At 37.9% G+C, this 18,877-nt stretch overlaps 1 protein-coding gene across 3 annotated transcripts in view; it reads left to right on the plus strand.

The window, feature by feature from the left end:
- Positions 1 to 18,877, plus strand: part of TBK1 (TANK binding kinase 1) — a 41,675-nt gene that overhangs the window by 20,439 nt on the left and 2,359 nt on the right. For all 3 annotated transcript variants that reach the window (XM_044755757.2, XM_044755758.2, XM_044755759.2), the window contains 13 exons: positions 3,005 to 3,184; positions 5,146 to 5,342; positions 6,077 to 6,135; positions 6,548 to 6,639; positions 8,679 to 8,780; positions 12,858 to 12,936; positions 14,792 to 14,913; positions 15,006 to 15,082; positions 15,667 to 15,706; positions 16,210 to 16,311; positions 16,438 to 16,534; positions 16,923 to 17,029; positions 17,247 to 17,318. In XM_044755757.2, the coding sequence (XP_044611692.1) occupies positions 3,005 to 3,184; positions 5,146 to 5,342; positions 6,077 to 6,135; positions 6,548 to 6,639; positions 8,679 to 8,780; positions 12,858 to 12,936; positions 14,792 to 14,913; positions 15,006 to 15,082; positions 15,667 to 15,706; positions 16,210 to 16,311; positions 16,438 to 16,534; positions 16,923 to 17,029; positions 17,247 to 17,318 (1,326 nt within the window). The remainder of the gene's footprint in view (positions 1 to 3,004; positions 3,185 to 5,145; positions 5,343 to 6,076; positions 6,136 to 6,547; positions 6,640 to 8,678; positions 8,781 to 12,857; positions 12,937 to 14,791; positions 14,914 to 15,005; positions 15,083 to 15,666; positions 15,707 to 16,209; positions 16,312 to 16,437; positions 16,535 to 16,922; positions 17,030 to 17,246; positions 17,319 to 18,877) is intronic.

Genomic DNA, 18,877 nt, shown 5'->3' on the forward strand with positions numbered 1-18,877 from the left:
TTGAGATTGCAAATCACCGGTCTTGGGGTTCTGTCCAGTGTGAGGATCCAGCTTAGGACCTTGGTATCTTTTGTGCTGACCTCTGTATTGACAGACGCAAACAGTGGTATAGATAGGAGTGACTAGAGTTCTCAAACACAAACACTCAAGAAGTTTAATGTTATCCTCATGTTAAAAAAGTACTCATGGGCAGGCCCCAGTGGCCTAGTGGTTAAGTTCAGCACCCTCCGCTTCGGCAGCCCAGGGTCACTTCCTGGGTGCAGACCTACACCACTCATCTGTCAGTGGCCATGCTATGATGGCAGCCCACATACAAAAAGAGGAAGATTGGCAGTGAATGTTAGTTCAGGGTGAATCTTCCTCAGCAAAAAAAAAAAAGCATTCCTATTATTCCAAATGTGAGAAATCGTTTTCTACTACTTTCTCCAGCATTTCAAATGCTCCTATAGGTCTTATTTAATTTAGCAGCCAGAACTCAAAAGAATTATGTTGTCAGGTATGAATCCTGTTATCACAAAGAAAGATTTAAGGTAAAAGAAATTAAAAGTAGAGGGTATATTATTTTACTCTGGAAATAAAGCCAAGGCACTCATCAATATGTAGAATTTAGTATTTTAAATATTAACTATTTAGCAACTTATTTATTTGAATAAATTATATATATATGTATCACAAGCTAATAAAATGTCACCTATCTTCTTCTTCTTTTTTTTTGCTGAGGAAGATTTGCCCTGAGCTAACATCTGTTGCCAATCTTCTTCTTTTTGCTTGAGGAAGATTCACCCTGCTCTAACATCTGTGCCAGTCTTCCTCTATTTTGTATGTGGGTCGCCACCAGAACATGGCTGACAAGTAGTGTAAGTCCATGCTTGGGAACCAAACCCAGGCCACCGAAGCAGAATGTGCTGAACTTAACCACTAGGCCAGGGGGCCAGCCCCTCACCTGTCGTTTTATATATTGATTCCTGTGAAAACTCATTGAAACCAAGAGTTCCACTGCTAAAATTATTTTTTAAAACCAGTGTCCTGACAGATTCATTTTTGGATTGTTTAAAAACATTCTTCAAAATAAAATTGTTTCATGCAGCTAGAATTACCAAGAGAAGTTAATTTTATTGAAGAGCAGAGATTTGATATTATAATAGTGATTTGTATTAAATTTTGACTTAGAAAATACTCATTTTGGGGCTCTCGGGCAAAACTGATAAAATATAAAGGGATCAGGAAATGAACACTTGCTGTTTAATAATTATGTTGCTGAAACTCAGATTCAGTGCTTTGACCTCTGAACTACAGGTTGTCCATTTCAGGAGGGGGAGAGGCTGTAGATTTTCCATCTAATCAGTTGTTAGCACACCAAATTATAAATTCTTTGATAAAAACTGCTTAGGTACCACAAAGTATATTATTATATGATCTTGTTTTTCTTAAATAGTAAGGACTTTAAGTGCTACAAATGAGCAATGAAAACAGGTACCAAAAATGGAACAACTGCCAAAAAAGAGAACTGTCCTCTTTCTTATATGTACCAGTCAAGACTGGATTGCAAGTGAGAAGAACCCCACTCAGCCAGTTGGAGTGGAAAAGGAAGTGGATTGACTTTGTAATGAGAAGTTCTCGTGTGTGTGTGGCTCAGAGTCCAGCCGACTCCTTGGACTCAGACCGTGTCATCCAGATGTGGCCGCTTCGCGTCGTCCGGGCCTGCTTTCTCTGACTTCTCTCCACTCGCAGGCAGGCTCTTTCCTGGCAGCCTCGGGATGGCCCCTGGCATTCCCAGACTCTCGTCCCCACAGCTGTGAAAGCTCAGTGGGAAGAAAGACTTTCTTTCCCGATAGTTTTAGCAGAGGTTTCTGGATTGATTCTCATTTAACTAACTTTATGCTGCCCCCTGGCACCTGTGACTACCCGTGATAACCAGACCTGGTTGTCGCACCCCTCTGCACACAGAGATCGGGTTTAGAGAGCGGAGAGTGTGGATTCTTTTACAAAAGGAGGGGGAGTAGATACCTGTTAGCAAAGATTTAAAATGTCCTCTGCATACTTTTTTTTTCCCTTGAGGAAGATTAGCCCTGAGCTAACATCTGCTGGCAGTCCTCCTCTTTTTGCTGAAGACTGGCCCTGAGCTAACATCCGTGCCCATCTTCTTCTACTTTCTATGTGGGACACCTACCACAGCATGGCTTGCCAGGCGGTGCCATGTCCGCACCCAGGATCTAAACCGGCGAACCCTGGGCCACCAAAGCGGAACGTGTGCATTTAACCGCTGCGCCACCGGGCTGGCCCTGAAAAAATGTCCTCTACATATTTTAAAAACTGTTGACAGACAAGTAATTATTCCAGTGTCTCTCACATAGTCAAGAATATATTTTTAAGACTATTTGAAATTTCGTAATTGAGAGCCTGTTTGGGGATATTTTATAATTTGGTGAAAGCATGAGAGAATGAAGGTGCTTCCATTCATCTTTTAAAAAATATTTAAGCTTATTAGTCAAAGATTATTCCTGGTTGAATGGGCACTAATTGATTGCTAGATGATTATAATAATTTTACTTCCTAAATAAGTATACTACAAAAGGCATATAAATTCAACGTAAAAAGTTATGTCTCTTGAGTGCCATATGAAAAGGACATTAAAGACCCTGAAACTGAACCATTATCTCAGCCTCGTGACCTCCTGGTTCAAATCGGCAGGTCTGCCCCGATCGCCATGTGTACACAGTGTTAGAATGTGTTTGGAAAAGTAAGAAAACTTGGGAAGGAGAGCATCAAAATAATCAGTAAAAGCTAACATAAAAATCCGATAACCCCTGATTCCTTGACAAGTAATAAATACTAAGCCAAGACTACCTGGCTTTCTGAAAAGTTGGCAGATTTTTAAAAATTTTAAATTAATCTAATAATATTAATAGCCATTCATTGGATTTTGTGATGGATATTATGATTTTGCATCTAGACAAAACATAACACGTTCGGTCTTTAAGTAACTTTTTTCGTACTATTTTAGGGGTCTTCAGGTTCTGCTCACCCCTGTTCTGGCAAACATCCTCGAGGCAGACCAGGAGAAGTGTTGGGGTTTTGACCAGTTTTTTGCAGAAACTAGTGATATTCTTCACCGAATGATAATTCATGTTTTTTCACTACAACAAATGACAGCTCATAAGATTTATATTCATAGCTATAATACGTAAGTACTGATTTACATTTTCTTTCTGTGTCATGATATTGTGTTATGTAATAATTACCTTTGTAAATTAGGAGAGGAAATAGAAAAGATGCCTCAGCTTCATCAAAGGCACCCACTTCCCGCTTAGAAAATTATGTTTGAGTTCTCAGTAAATTCTTTTTCACTTTTCTTTGGAGTAAAAAGATTAGTTTTCTAATTTTCTAAAATATACAAGTAAATTAGCTTGTTTTTAAACTGCCGGTTTTACAAGACTATTTTCATTTCTATGCCTTCTCTCAAATTACATCGTTACATACCACAGATAGCATCTACTAATAAATGGGCCAAGTTTCGTTGAGTCCTACCCTGTCATTTAAAAAAAGCGTAAGTCTTCAATATAGGTTCATATAGTTATTATTTGCACATGTGGCATAAAGCCTTTATTGGGTGCTGGAGAGATAATCATTTGTATTATCTAAGCAAAAACACGTTATGCTCATGTGAAAAAAAAGTCTCCCCGTGTGATAGAGCTGCATGGAACTAACTGCACACAGGCTCGCATGTAAAGCCAGGCAGATCTGAAGAGGAGGGATGGGTTGTGTCAGTGTCAGTGTCCTGGTTGTGGCGTCGGGCTGTATTTGTGCACACTCTTTCCCTTGGGGACACTGGGGGAATAGTATGTAGCATCTCTGTTATTCCTTACAACTGCATGCACATCCACAATGATCTCTAAATAAAATGCTTTTTAAAATGAAGGGGAAAAAGTTACATCTATTAATCTATTCTATATGCCTTGGTTTCTGTTTTGACAAGATTTAAATACCAGCTTTGATGCCTCATAAAACTCAAAAAGAGAGTTTTGGTAATTTTTTAAGGAATAAAATTAATTAAACAAAATAATATTTTAGATAATTAATATCTAATATATATGTCAAGTATAAGCTTTAAATATAATGAATAAAATATTAATATAACATTAGATTAAAATATATCATTTGTCTTTATTTTGGTGCTTAATAGCCTGAATAAATATGGGTCAGAGTTAGGTGTCGGCCACTCTCACTTTGAGAGTGTACTTGAATGTCAAAAGCCCCCCCAAGCCTGGGCCAGATCCCGGCAGGAGCCTGTGGCAGAGACAGTCACAACATTGCTGCTGAAAGCGTTCTTTGCTTTCCTGGATCTATTTAAGGAGATTCTACCTTTTTCCTCAAACCATCATTTTGAAAATACCTGCTTTTATTTAATTAATTGAACAAACATTATATAGTTATGTTGCGAGTACTGTTCTCAGTTCTTTATCTATTGAAGTCATTTAATCCTCACAACAGTTCTGTGAGGTGGGGACTGTGGTTCCCCTCCTACAGGTGAGGGGACTTAGCACTGAGGGGTTAAGGACTGAAGGTAAGTCCAGCAGGTGCGTGCAAGAACTGGAATTTGAACCCTGAGAGTCTGAGTCCAGCGTCAGTGCTCTCAAGCTCTTGCGATGTCGGCTCTCCGCTATTAACTAGTAAGGCTCCTGCAGTGCACATACCCAGTGTAGGTGTCCAAACGTAGAAAGATCTCAGAGGGGATTAGTGTGGGATTTCAGTTTACTAGACTGCAGGACCCACAGCAGCGTGCTGTGGACTGATCATGATCTCGAGTATCGTTAGAAATGGATGTTATTGGGGCCGGCCCCGTGGCCGAGTGGTTAAGTTTGAGCGCTCCTCTTGGGCAGCCCAGGGTTTCGCCGGTTCGAATCCTGCACGCGGACATGCCACCGCTCATCAGGCCATGCTGAGGCAGCATCCCACATGCCCCAACTGGAAGGACCCACAACTAAAAATACACAGCTATGTACGGGGGGCTTTGGGGAGAAAAAGGAAAAATTAAATCTTTAAAAAAAAAAAAAGAAATGGATGTTATTGCAGTCATCGTTAAAAAAGAGATTTTACCTCTCGTCTTGTCCCAGTTATGTTGTCCTTTGGATTTTCCTCACGCAGTGCTGCTGTATTTCATGAACTGGTGTATAAACAAACCAAAATTATTTCTTCAAATCAAGAACTTATCTATGAAGGACGACGCTTAGTTCTAGAACCTGGAAGACTGGCACAGCATTTGCCCAAAACGACTGAGGACAATCCCATCTTCGTAGTAAGCCAAGAGCCTCTGAGTGCTGTGGGACTGATATATGAAAAAAGTAAGTGGGGATTTTTCCTCTTGTTCTTACCAGCCACTAAAACAAACAGACCAACCTGTAAAAATCACGTCATCTTCATAAAGTTCGTTAATGATGGCATTAATGTGGAGCTTTCATAAACGTTAAAAGTTGGTAAATGAGTTGGATGAAACCAGTAGTAAAATTGGTAAGCCTGTAGGCAACACAGTGTGACCTTAAATATTTTGTTTATAAAATGGTAAAAGTTTGTCACCTGTGTTTTACTGTCGCTCTCTGCTTTTAGCATTTTACCGACACTCAACCTTTTGTATCGTGAATTTCAGCAAACGTTTATTGTGTCCAGTGTGACTAGGACACTGCCAGGCTTTGGAGTCTGAGAAAAGTTAGATCTACAGTTTGGAATCTTTTAAATTGTTAATCCTAGTGGTGAAAAAAATAAATTACCCAGACTTTTACATTTCTATTTGGATCTTTGGGATTTGATTTGGATTTAAACAGAAGCATTGAGCTTGTTGTATTGGAATATATTTAAGGAAAAGAATGAAACTCCTTAGAAATGTCGCAGGTAATTTGTTACGCAACAAGCACTGCTGTTTCAAGTGGTTTTTTTAACCAGGTAAAGAACATTAAAGAGTTTTGCCACTAATGTTTAATTTAGAGGTTGATGTTTAACTTAGAGGTTGCTATGTAAAGGATACAATAATTTATTCAAAATGCTTTATTGCTGACTTTAATGATTTTCCTTCGTATTTCAGTTTCCCTCCCTAAAGTGCATCCCCGTTATGATTTAGATGGGGATGCCAGCATGGCGAAGGTTAGTGTCGAATTAAATTACTATGTAAACTTCTGAATTAAAATTCTCCTATCAACAGTGGAGGCAATAAAATGTATTGTGTCTTTACAGACGCCAATATGACTCAGGAAATTCTTCATTCGGATTGTTAGCCATTGCAAATTATTTTGTGTTCTCTCTGGTTTACTTTATATTGTGTTTTGGACTCATAAGAAAATTTTCTCCATTGAGATAGTGCACGTTTAACATTATCATGTTAAGGATGAAATATTTAGTACAGTTGTATCTGTCCTTAGCTTTTAGAAATTGGCAGTGTATTGTGTTTTAATTAACCTGATAAAAATACATAAGCTTGAAAATTTTTATGTAAAAGTTTTTCTTACCATGTACCACAGTTAGCACCAAATATTGACATTTTGTATTTCTTCCCTAGGCAATAACAGGAATTGTGTGTTATGCCTGTAGAGTTGCCAGTACGTTGCTGCTTTATCAAGAATTAATGCGAAAGGGGATACGATGGTTGATGTAAGTAGTAGAGTGAAATTTGAAAATTGATCTTCATGTACACTTCACTAAATAACTGGTGCCCACCCCATCACTGATACTTCACCCCTTCAGACTAGTTGGGGTCAGGTACTGGGTTTTTATTATAATACTTTTGTTTCACATTTAGTTTACAAAACATTTAGCAGCTCTTTTTTTTTTTTTCATTGGATTCCTACAAAAACCTTATGAGACATAGGACAAGAAGTATCTGAATTTTAACACTTACACTGTACTGGACAAGATGATAGCAGCTGAATCCCTTTCCCAGGACCTGACTTGGCTGTCATGGCCCCATCTCCGAGGGCTTTGGCGTCATTAGGATCCAGCACAACCTCTTCCTCTTTCTAGGGTTTATGTCCTCAGAACTTCCTCCATTTCTTACCTTTTATCCCAAATTAAATATACTCTCAACTTTTTTTAACAACATTATTGAGATATAATTCACATGCTATATAATTCACTCATTTTTAAAGTGTGTAATTCAGTGATTTTAGTACATTCACAGAGTTGTGCAACCATCACCACTAATTTTAGAATATTTTTATCACCCCAAAAAGAAACCCTGCACCCATTAGCAGTCACTCCCTATTTCCCCCATAGGCTCCTACCCCGAGGCAACTGCTCATATACTTTGTCTCTATGGATTTGCCTGTTTTAGACGTTTTGTATAAGTGAAATCATACAGTCTGAGTACACACTCACCTTGACAAGCAATTTAAAAGCTAACTTTTTTTTTTTCTAAATCACTTAATATAGTTTTTCTAGGTCAGAATATTGATCATCTAGTTAAGTATTCTCTCCCTGAAAGTGACCCTAAGAAATGTTTTGTGATGAATATGGTTTGACCCTTTTTCCCTTTCATGATTTGTAGCTGTCATCTCTCCATCTGAGAGGTGGACAGCAAGCAGCCTCTTTTGGGAATCATGCCTCTAGTTCTGTATAGCCGCACATGCAGCTTTTCAATCTGTACAAACAGTCATGGCCTCGTGTCCTCGGGGCTCATGCTGTGCTTGTGACAGTTGGTGTATACCCACCTCACACCTGTCCTTCCCTTCTCACAAAGACACGTGTGAAGGAGCATTTCATCCCTCTTGTTCTGCCGCTGCTTCTGAGAATAAACGAGAATAAGGCTCTATTTTTTTCCCTGTCACCTTTATTTTAAACCTTTAAATTTATGCTTATAATATTTTTTTATATGTCACATACCCAGTTTGTAAGCCTATGCTTTTTCTATTAAGGAGCCTGTTTGTTTTTACTAAATAGTCTCTGGAAAAATCTAAGTGTTGACTCCATTTATTTTCATAGCGTTGTTACTAACAGCTCTGGTTTTCTCTTGCTGTTGTCATCTACCCCAGTCACCGCTCCGGGAAGTTTTTATTCCTTTACTTATTAGCTTTTAGATTAATAACTCATGAGAAAATAGTTAATGTAGACCACTGTTGGCAAACTTTTTTTCTCAATTAGCAAATATTTTAGACTTTGTGGGCCACATAAAGTTTTTCTTTGTTTTTATTTTATTTTTACAACCTTTAAAAATGTAAATAGGATTCTTAGCAAAAACAAGCATCTAACCTTAGTTTGTTGACCCTTGTTGTTAACTAAAAGCCCTTCAATCGTATTATTTAGTATGCCATCCTGGATCTTAAGAGACCATATTGGCTTATTTAAAGTATAAATTGGACAGCAGTCTACTGTGAGTAGTAAACGTTAATTCTGGTATGTAAAATGTAATGCTGTTCATCTTATTTGTGTGATTATAGATTAGTTTTTATTCCTTAATATAATTTTAATGCCCAGGATTTCTAAACTGTAGACCTAATAAGTAGTGATGGTTTGTGCCCTAGATGTGTGTAAGAGTCACAGAGATGCTTTTAGTAATAAAGGGTGAACTGGCTTCATACTCCATCAAGACTGTTAAGACATTTGTCTGCACAGTAGTTCAGCAGTGTAATTAGTGATAAACAAGAGAAAACAAGTAATTCATAAGGTAAACTAATGAGAGTATTATTATTTTTTAGAGAATTAGTTAAAGATGATTATAATGAAACTGTTCACAAAAAGACAGAAGTTGTGATCACATTGGATTTCTGCATCAGAAACATTGAAAAAACTATGAAAGTGTGAGTAGATTACTTCCTTACTAGTAGTGGTTAAAATGTTAAATATTATTCCATTTCTGCTTAATTTGTTTAGTTATCCCTGGCATGATGTGGCATGCTGTGCAAGTGTTTGTATTAAGGCACAACCTTAGATTAAGTTACGCCCTCACGAAGGCAGAAATACTCAGTCATCTCAGTAGGAAAGGAACAGCATCTCTTTGGTGGCATTTTCTCCTTCCCTTTGCAAAGGAAAAGGTAATCTGAGATGGAAACGTGTCATTTTTTAACTTGCAAAGTAGACTCTGAATAGGAAAATATAAAACCTATAATCAACAAATGAAGTAGGAAGAGGTATTCTAAACTGTGCTCTGGTAGTATTTTTAGAATTTTGGGATCACTTTCACTGATTAATCTTATCTCTGATAATGTCTTTTGAAACAGAATATTTTAAACTGCCCTCTTCCTAGGCTATACTGTGGGTACTGCCGAGGAAGTAGAATAACTGAAAGCACTACTTACTGTCGACCTTCGTTAATTCTGAAATCCGGTGTTCTGACTAGATTATTATCCTGTCTAGTATTATCCTGTCATATGACTATTTGAAATTAAGTTGTCTTTTGTATTTTATCTCCTTTTTTTCTTTTTATTGAGGTAACGTTGGTTTATAATATTATATAAATTTCAGATCTACATTATTATATGTCGATTTCTGTGTAGATCACATCATGTTCACCACCCAGAGACCAATTTCCATCCATCACCGTACACATGAGCCTAATCACCCCTTTCGTCCTCCTCCCTTCTTCCTCTCCGGTATACCTCCAGTTCAGTCTCTGTCTCTCTGTGTTCGTTTGTTGTTGTTTTTGTCTTCTACTTATGAGTGAGATCATATGGTATTTGACTTTCTCCCTCTGACTTATTTCACTTAGCATAATACCCTCAAGGTCCATCCATGTTGTCGCAAATGGCCAGATTTCATCATTTCTTCTGGCTGAGTAGGATTCTGTGTACATGTACCACATCTCCTTTATCCATTCGTCCCTTGATGAGCACCTACGTTGCTTCTGAATCTTGGCTATTGTGAGTAATGCTCAGTGAACACAGAGGTGCAAGTATCTTTACACGTTTGTCTTTTCATGTTCTTTGGATGGATACTCAGCAGTGGAATAGCTGGATTGTATGGTAGTTCTATTCTTAATCTTTTGAGGAATCTCCATACTGTTTCCCATAGTGGCTGCACCAGTTTGCACTCCCACCAGCAGTGTATGGGAGTCCCCTTTTCTCCACATCCTCTCCAACACTTATTTCTCGTCTTAATTATTATAGCCATTCTGATGGGCATGAGGTGATATCTCATTGTACTTTCGATTTGCATTTCGCTAATAATTAGTGATGTTGAATATCTTTTCATGTCCTGTTGGCCATCTGTATATCTTTGGAAAATGTCTGTTCGGATCTTTTGCCCATTTTTTAATTGGGTGGTTTGTTTTTTTGTTGTTGAGATATATGAGTTCTTTATATATTTTGGAGATTAACCCCTTGTCAGAAATATGGTTTGCGAATGTCTTCTCCCAGTTGTTATGTTGTCTTTTCGTTTTGTTGATGGTTTCCTTTGCTGTGCAGAAGCCTTTTAGTTTGATGTAGTCCCATTTGTTCATTTTTTCTGTTGTTTCCCTTGCCTGGTTGGACATGGGACTTGAAAATATGCTGCTAAAACCAATGTCAAAGAGCGTACTGCCTATCTATGTTTTCTTCTAGAAGTTTTGTGGTTTCAGATCTTACATGCAGGTCTTTAATCCATTTTGAGTTAATTTTTGTGTATAGTGTAATATAATGGTCTACTTTCATTCTTTTGCATGTGGCTCTCCAGTTTTCCCAGCACCATTTATTGAAGAGACTTTCCTTCTCCATTGTATGTTCTTGGCTCCCTTGTCAAAAATTATCTATCCATAGACGTGTGGGTTTATTTCTGGACTCTTGATTCTGTTCCATTGGTTGCTATAAGTTTGTAGTATATTTTGAAATCAGGGAGTCTGATGCCTCCAGCTTTGTTCTTTTTTCTCAGAATTCCTTTGGCTCTTTGGGGTCTTTTGTTATTCCTTGTAAATTTTAGGATTCTTTGTTCTGTTTCTGTGAAAAATGTCATTGGTACTTTGTTAGGGATTGCATTGAATCTGTAGATTGCTTTAGGAAGTGTGGACATTTTAACTATGTTAATTCTTCCAATCCAAGAGCACGGAATATCTTTCCATTTCTTTGTGTCTTCCTCAATTTCTTTCAGCTCTGTTTTATCGTTGTTTTCATTATACAGGTCTTTCACCTCTTTGGTTAAACTTATTCCTAGGTTTTTTATTCTTTTTGTTGCGATTGTAAATGGGATTGTATTCTTAACTTCTCTTTCTGCTGCTTCGTTGTTATTATATGGAAATGCAACTGATTTTTGTATGGTGATTTGTATCTTGCCACTTTACCATATTCGTTATTATTTCTAGAAGGTTTTTGGTGGATTCTTCAGGGTTTTCTATATATAAAATCATGTCATCTGCAAATAGTGACAGTTTCACTTTTTCCTTTCCACTTTGGATCCCTTTTCTTTCTTTTTCTTGCCTGATTGCTCTGGCTAGGACTTCCAATGCTATGTTAAATAAGAGTGGTGAAAGTGGGCATCCTTGTCTGCTTCCTGTTCTCAGAGGGATAGCTTTCAGTTTTTCTCCATTGAGTATGATATTAGCTGTGGCTTGTCATATATGGCCTTTATTATGTTGAGGTATTTTCCTTCTACACCCATTTTATTCAGAGTTTTTATCATAAATGGATGCTGTATCTTGTCAAGTGCTTTCTCTGCATCTATTGAGATGATCATGTGGTTTTTATTCTTCATTTTGTTAATGTGCTGTGTCACATTGATTGATTTGCAGATGTTGAACCATCCCTGCATGCCTGTAAAAATCCCACTTGATTATGATGTATGATCTTTTTAGTGTATTGTTGTATTTGATTTGCTGGTATTTTGTTGAGGATTTTTGCATCAATGTTCATCAGTGATGTTGGCCTCTAATTTTCTTTTTTTGTGTTGTCCTTGTCTGGTTTTGGTATTAGGGTAATGTTGGTTTCATAGACTGAATTAGGAAACTTCGCCTCTTCAATTTTTCAGAAGAGTTTGAGAAGGATAGGTATTAAGGCTTCTTTGAATTTTTGGTAGAATTCATCAGGGAAGCCATCTGGTCCTGGACTTTTATTTTTGGGAGGTTTTTGATTACTGTTTTGATCTCCTTCCTGGTGACTCGTCTATTCAAATTCTTTGTTTCTTCTTGATTCAGTTTGCAAAGGTGTATGATTCTAAGAATTTATCCATTTCTTCTACATTATCGAGTTTGTTGGCATATAGCTTTTCATAGAATTCTCTTATAATCTTTTGTATTTCTGAGGTGTCCATTGTAATTTCTCCTCTTTCATTTCTGATTTTATTTGAGCCATCTCTCTTTTTTTCTTGGTGAGTCTAGCTAGTGGTTTGTCAGTCTTCTTTATCTTTTCAAAGAACCAGCTCTTCATTTCAATGACTTTCTTCTATTGTTTTTTTTTTTTTTTAGTCTTTATTTCCTTTATTTCTGCTCTGATTTTTATTATTTCCTTCCTTCTGCTGATTCTGGGCTTTGTTTGTTCTTCTTTTTCCAGTTCCTTTAGGTGCACTGTTAGATAGTTTATTTGGGATTTTTCTTGTTTGTTGAGGTAGGCCTGTATTGCTATAAACTTCCCTCTTAGAACTGCTTTTGCTGTATCCCATAAATTTTGGCATGTCGTATTTTCATTTTCATTTGTCTCCAGGTTTTTTTGATTTGTCCTTTGATTCCTTCATTGACCCAATAGTTGTTATACTTTATCTCTTAATGTGCCAATTTATGAGTAGGGGTATCTAAAGTTCCTTTTTTAGGAAGACATCAAGTTTTCTTGGAATCTGTTGCTTATAGGCTTTGTATCCAATATATTATTCTTAAATGGTTATGATAATAAAAACTCAAATATAATTTATAAAACATCCTTTAAAATCTGTGTATTCACTATGCTCATTTAATTTTTTTGTACTTGTTTTTCATACAGATATGAAAAGTTGATAAAAATCAACCTAGAAGCAGCAGAGTTAGGTGAAATTTCAGACATACACACCAAATTGTTGAGAGTAAGTATTTACAAAATTTTGACAATCATAGGCTTATAATCTGTTCCTTTGCCAGCAAGATTAAGTGTAAACTTTCCTATAGAGATGATGTATCTAACAATCTCCAGAGAAAGAGTAGCCTTTTTCCCATCTTTAGGAACTATTTACAGTATTTAAATACCCTCACTGCTGTGGAATTTTTCATGGCGTTTCCCAATGCCTGCTTTGCTCTAAGCCATTTTCTCTCTCCTTTCTATGCTGCCTCTCTCTCCCTGTCTCTCTTTAAAACCTGTGATGCTCTTGTGTTGCTGCTGTGGCAGTTAAAGCAAGTTCATAAATATAATTTAACATGCACAGTGCTTAAACTTAGTGAGAAAGAGATGCAAGTTATGAAAATGTGAGACTTTTTCTAAAATAAAAAGTAATGCAAGAAAGATTTGGGTTCCTCAAGGCAGTGAATCATTTCTGTACCTAAAAAAAGAAATTAGGACAAAAGTCTTTGCTGAAAAATCCAGTGGCATTTCAGGTAATGTCTGGATCTCTCATTGAAATGTACCGTAGAAGAACGTGGGATGATGTCTTGTGAGAGCTGATTGCTGGTCCCAGAGCTGCCCCTGTTTACTTAGCTATTCCTGCCTGGCTACAGAAGCAAGGCCTTTAACTCTTTGCATCCTTGGTTTCTTTTTCTTTAAAATGGGCAGTTTCTTACCCTGCTTACCTCATAGGTGGTTGTACCAATTAAATGAGATAAATGAAAATGCTATACTCCTACCAGCTTTTAGCATTTGGAGTATTCTTTCATGAAATGGATGTTAAATTAAAAGTACAAAAGAACTTGATATGATATCTCTTTTCCCTATCCCAGCTTAGGCTGGTCTTTAGTTGTTTCTTTTTTCTCAGTTTTGTTTTTTTTTTAAAGATGGCACCTGAGCTAACAACTGTTGCCAATCTTTTTTTTTCTTTCTTTCTTTCTTTCTGCTTTTGCTCCCCAAATTCCCCCAGTACATAGTTGTATATTTTAGTTGTGGGTCCTTCCAGTTTTGGCATGTGGGACACCTCCTCAGCATGGCCTAATGAGCAGGGCCATGTCCGCGCCCAGGATCCGAACCAGCGAAACCCTGGGCCACTGAAGCAGAGCACACGAACTTAACCACTCGACCATGGGCCTGGCCCCTCATTTTTCCTTTTTAAGAGGAGTGACTTTCCTTTTGCCTCTAAGCAAAGAGCACAGTCCTGCATAACCACGTCTTTTGCTTGGGACTACGCTGATGGCTCTCCTGTCTAATTTTCCCAACAGCTCTCAGAGTATTAACCATATTTTATAGGTAAAGAAACAGAAGCTTGGGCTGGCCCCGTGGCCGAGTGGTTAAGTTCGCGCACTCCGCTGCAGGCGGCCCAGTGTTTCGTTGGTTCGAATCCTGGGTGCGGACATGGCACTGCTCATCAGACCACGCTGAGGCAGCGTCCCACATGCCACAACTAGAAGGACCCACAACGAAGAATATACAACTATGTACGGGGGGGCTTTGGGGAGAAAAAAGAAAAAAAATAAAATCTTTAAAAAAAAAAAAAAGAAAAAGAAACAGAAGCTTGATTGAATGATTAACAGTATTTTGTATGGTTTTTTTAAAAAGGATGTTTAATGCAAGAAATGTTTTATAAAATGTATTACTACTAGTCTCATGTTTTATTATCATATCAAACTCTTGATAGAAATCAATTTAAGAAACTGTCCTTTTATTTAAACATAAAAATGATTATTCTGACTTGAGGTAATCTGCAAGAGAAGTGTGATTCAGACTTCAGGCTCCACTGGCATTGTGATGATCGTTTCTGATTTTTGATCATCTGGATCTGAACCCTTGGTTTTATTTAGCTTTCCAGTTCTCAGGGAACAATAGAAACCAGTCTTCAGGATATCGAAAGCAAATTATCTCCGAGTGGCCTGCTGACAGACGCCTGGGCCCATCAAGAAGGCACTCATCCAAAAGACAGACAGTAGGTCATGACTTTCTTGGTGGTTTCTGCTCTTAAATGTCCTTTTTCACATCAACTCAGTTAATTTATTTGGGTTTTCCTTCCTTAAATAGCGTAGAAAAGCTACAAGTCCTGTTAAGTTGCATCACAGAGATTTACTATCAGTTCAAAAAAGACAAAGCAGAACGTAGTAAGTAAAATTTGCCGTTTGTTAATCTAATGAATCAGCCCTACTAATTGTGATTGAGTTGAATCAATTTGGGATGTCTGTAAGGGTGGCTGCTTAAGATATTTCAGAGACTGGAGTCTGTCAGGAACTTAGTTGAATGTATTAAAAATTATTCTTAAAACCAACCTTTTGAATATTTTAAATCGGGGCCAGGAACTCCAGCACCTCTTGAGGCCAGACAGGTGACAGAAGCGGGAGGCGGGCCTGGCCTACGGATGGTGGAGAGGGGACCCCTACCAGGGGAGCGTCTCTCCTCAGATTCGCCACGTTTGTTGCCCGCTCTTCCTGTATCTCAAGAAAAACTATAAATACATAGTGTATTAGGAATATCCTGATTTTTAAATGTTGGCAGTTAATTATTTTTTTAATATTAACACTATACAGACCAAGTAAAAACTTATGGGCTATATCTAACTCATGGGTCATGAGTTGGTGACATCTGCTTTACTCTCTTAGCCTTTTTGAAGGCATAATTTCAAAAGAAAAAGATATTGTGTGCCATTTTATGATTCCACATTTACAAAAGCAATGTATTTTCTTTTTAGGACTAGCTTATAATGAAGAACAAATTCACAAATTTGATAAGTAAGTGTCCAGATTATGTTTAATAATTATTTTTGGTTATGTTATTAATCTGATTCATCTTAAAGTTGGAATTCAATAAAAAATGCATTTTAATCTCGGCTTTTCTGAACTGTTACTATGTGTGCACATACTTGAGGCCTACTCACCTGGCCCCTGGTTGAGAGGTTACTGAGACGAGCGAATGAGGGCCCGTCTGCTTCTGTCTCGTGTGCTATGACTGCAGAAGGATGGATAATAGAGAACCAGGCCAGGATGAACTTAGCCACCTCCTTGACCTTAACCTCCGTCAGTAAATAGTTTTGCCCATTCTCCATTGGGAGCCTTCTCTTTCTCCTCTTGCTGCTGTAACATCTATCTTTGAAACCTTTGCCTTTCTGCTGTAAATATTCTAAAGCCACAACAGTTTTTACAGGAAACATGAATTTAATGTTCGAGAATTTTTTTAGTATTGGAAATAGAAACAGTGATGTTGGTTTAAGCCTCTGATTATTTCTAAATTACAGACAAAAACTGTATTACCATGCGACAAAAGCTATGACCCACTTTACGGATGAATGTGTTAAAAAGTATGAGGTGTTTTTGGATAAGTCAGAAGAATGGATGCGGTAAGTAAACCTTTTGGGGTGATTAGTGGTCGACCGCACAATTAACAATTTAATGTGTATTGTATATTTTAAGTGAGAATAATATTTCATTAAACTGCTTACTAGTTGATTCTTTTTGGTTTTCAGAAAGATGCTTCATCTCAGGAAACAGTTACTAGCCCTGACTAATCAGTGTTTTGACATTGAAGAAGAAGTTTCAAAGTACCAAGACTACACCAGTGAGGTACAGCTCCCCAGGGCCGGGCGGGGAAGCCTGCTTCCTCATAGGAGGAAGTGAAATAAAATTCCTCGCAGTTTCTGTTGGATTACGGTTGAGAAGGGAGAGAGAGGACGTAAGACGCCTATATTCGGCTCTCCCTGCCCATTTGTAATACATAATTTTGAGCCAAGTTTTAAAAACTTAGATGTTTTACAATTAAAAACATCTCTTAGACCATTCTTTTTATCATTTATAAGAAAAGTTTTTCAAAAAGAGTATTGATTTAAGTATTGTATCATTGATAGCTTTGAAATTAAAGCTGTAAAGGCCTTGTTAAAACCTGTAACATTTGATCTCAGGTCTGCAGTAAGTACTTTGTTCTGTGATTCATGTGGGGTTTTTGATGTTTTAGTTACAAGAAACGTTGCCTCAGAAAATGTTTGCGGCCTCCGGTGGAATGAAACATGCCATGACCCCAGTTTATCCATGTTCTAACACTTTAGTGGAAATGACTCTAGGGTAAGAAACTTATTATTTGGTAACTGTGTTGTTTCCATTTGTTTTTATCTCAGTTTGTGATCTTGCTCTTTTATTTTGAAATTTTGTGAATACATTTACTAATGTTATTTAATGACGTAGTTCAATCTAAAGAAATAAAACATAAGAATAAAGTTCTAAAACATTTGCAGACTTGTTTAAGCAGAGATGCTTATTTATCTTTATTTTGTGTGTATAGCATGAAGAAATTAAAAGAAGAAATGGAAGGAGTAGTTAAGGAACTTGCTGAAAATAATCATATTTTAGAAAGGTGAGTAATAAAAATCCGTCTCTGCCCTGTGGTTTTATGTGCAGTGGAGTGGGTATGTATCTGTAGCTGTGTCTGTCCGCCTGGACCGAGAGCTTAGGCTGTGGGAGAGGGATATGTAAAGGCAGAACCCTTATGTTTTGCGACTTCCGTGGTGCCTTTAAATTTGTTCGGGGTCATTTGGATAAAGACAAGTCAACTATGATTGGTTCCATCTTAGGGAAACACTGGTTAATAGCGTTATTTGCTCATTTGGATCAGTTTGTGAAAATGAAAATCTTGTACACAGTATTTTTCGTAGCATTTTCTCATTAGAACCATAATTTTTAATTTTGGAATCAAAGGTGCTTCTAAGGTGCCAGCACTCTGATTAGTGCTGTGCCACTGACAGAGGCCTCCGCGCGCCTCCTGCCGGTGAGTGCCGTCTGTGGACGCATCTCCCGGGGGTCAGGTGTCTGCGAGTCTACAGAACCTTGACAGATTGGGGGAAAGAGAGCTGGGAGGCGTACAGAGCCCGCAAAGCCCCTTTGGATGGCTGTTTCCTTGTCCTGGTGCCTCAGAGAAGTGGAGTCCTGTCTGGCTACCTAACAGAACCCTTGTCTTTCAAGCCTGTTTGTGGTCCTCAGCAGCTCTCTACCCCCAAAATGCTCGTGAAAATAGTCCACGTTTATATGGTGTTTTGTGCACTTGCAGGGCGCCTTCACGCTGCTTTATCTCGGGGACCACGCGGTCCAGCCGTGTGCCGTCGCAGAGCAGACAGCCTCTGTCCAGTTCTGCAGATGCATAGGGTCCTGCCCTGGGAGGATGAGCTGCGGCTGGGTTCTCTCCTCCCACTGTCCCTGTTCTCCAAAGCTGGGGAAGGTGCACCAGCACGAAACCCCACGGTTTTTGAGCTCTATGCAGAAGGTTGTCAGATGCTTCTGGAGTATTATCAATTTTTTTAATTAATTTAATGCATTATTTTTAAAAATTTCAAACCATATATAATTATAAACATTTGGAAATAAAAGTCTCCGCCTGCCCTTTCTCGTGCACTCCCTGCCCCGTAGAAGTCATCACTATTAATGGTTTTGTTTTGCATGTGTGTTTTATAAGAATGGAATCTGTTCATATTGGTTAGTCTTACTTTTTTTACTGAAGGCTATATCACGAGTACTTGTTCACGTCCATGTGCGTAGCTCCGTTTTTCTCATTTTCAGCAGTGCCTCCTATTCCAGGGTGTGGATCTACCATGTCTGTTTAATTCATCCTCATTCGTTGGGCATTTAAGTTGCTTCTGATTTTTCACAATTACAAACCATGCTGCTGTAAACATACTTGTAGGTGTATCTTCATGCACTTATGGAAGAATGTTTGAGGGGTTAATTTCCAGACGTTTCTAGATAGGAAATTGTTGGGTTAAAGTGTGTGCACATTTAAATGTTGATAGGTATTGTTAATTTGTTCTTTAAAAGGCTTGTATGTTTTAGTCCCAAACAGACAAAGGCTATGTTTTTGTCAACGCTGAATGTTACCAGTTTTTTAAATGTTTGCTAATTTATTTAGTGAAAGCTGATACCTTG

Source organism: Equus asinus, chromosome 22 (genome assembly GCF_041296235.1).
Source record: "Equus asinus isolate D_3611 breed Donkey chromosome 22, EquAss-T2T_v2, whole genome shotgun sequence".
Taxonomy (NCBI): domain Eukaryota; kingdom Metazoa; phylum Chordata; class Mammalia; order Perissodactyla; family Equidae; genus Equus; species Equus asinus.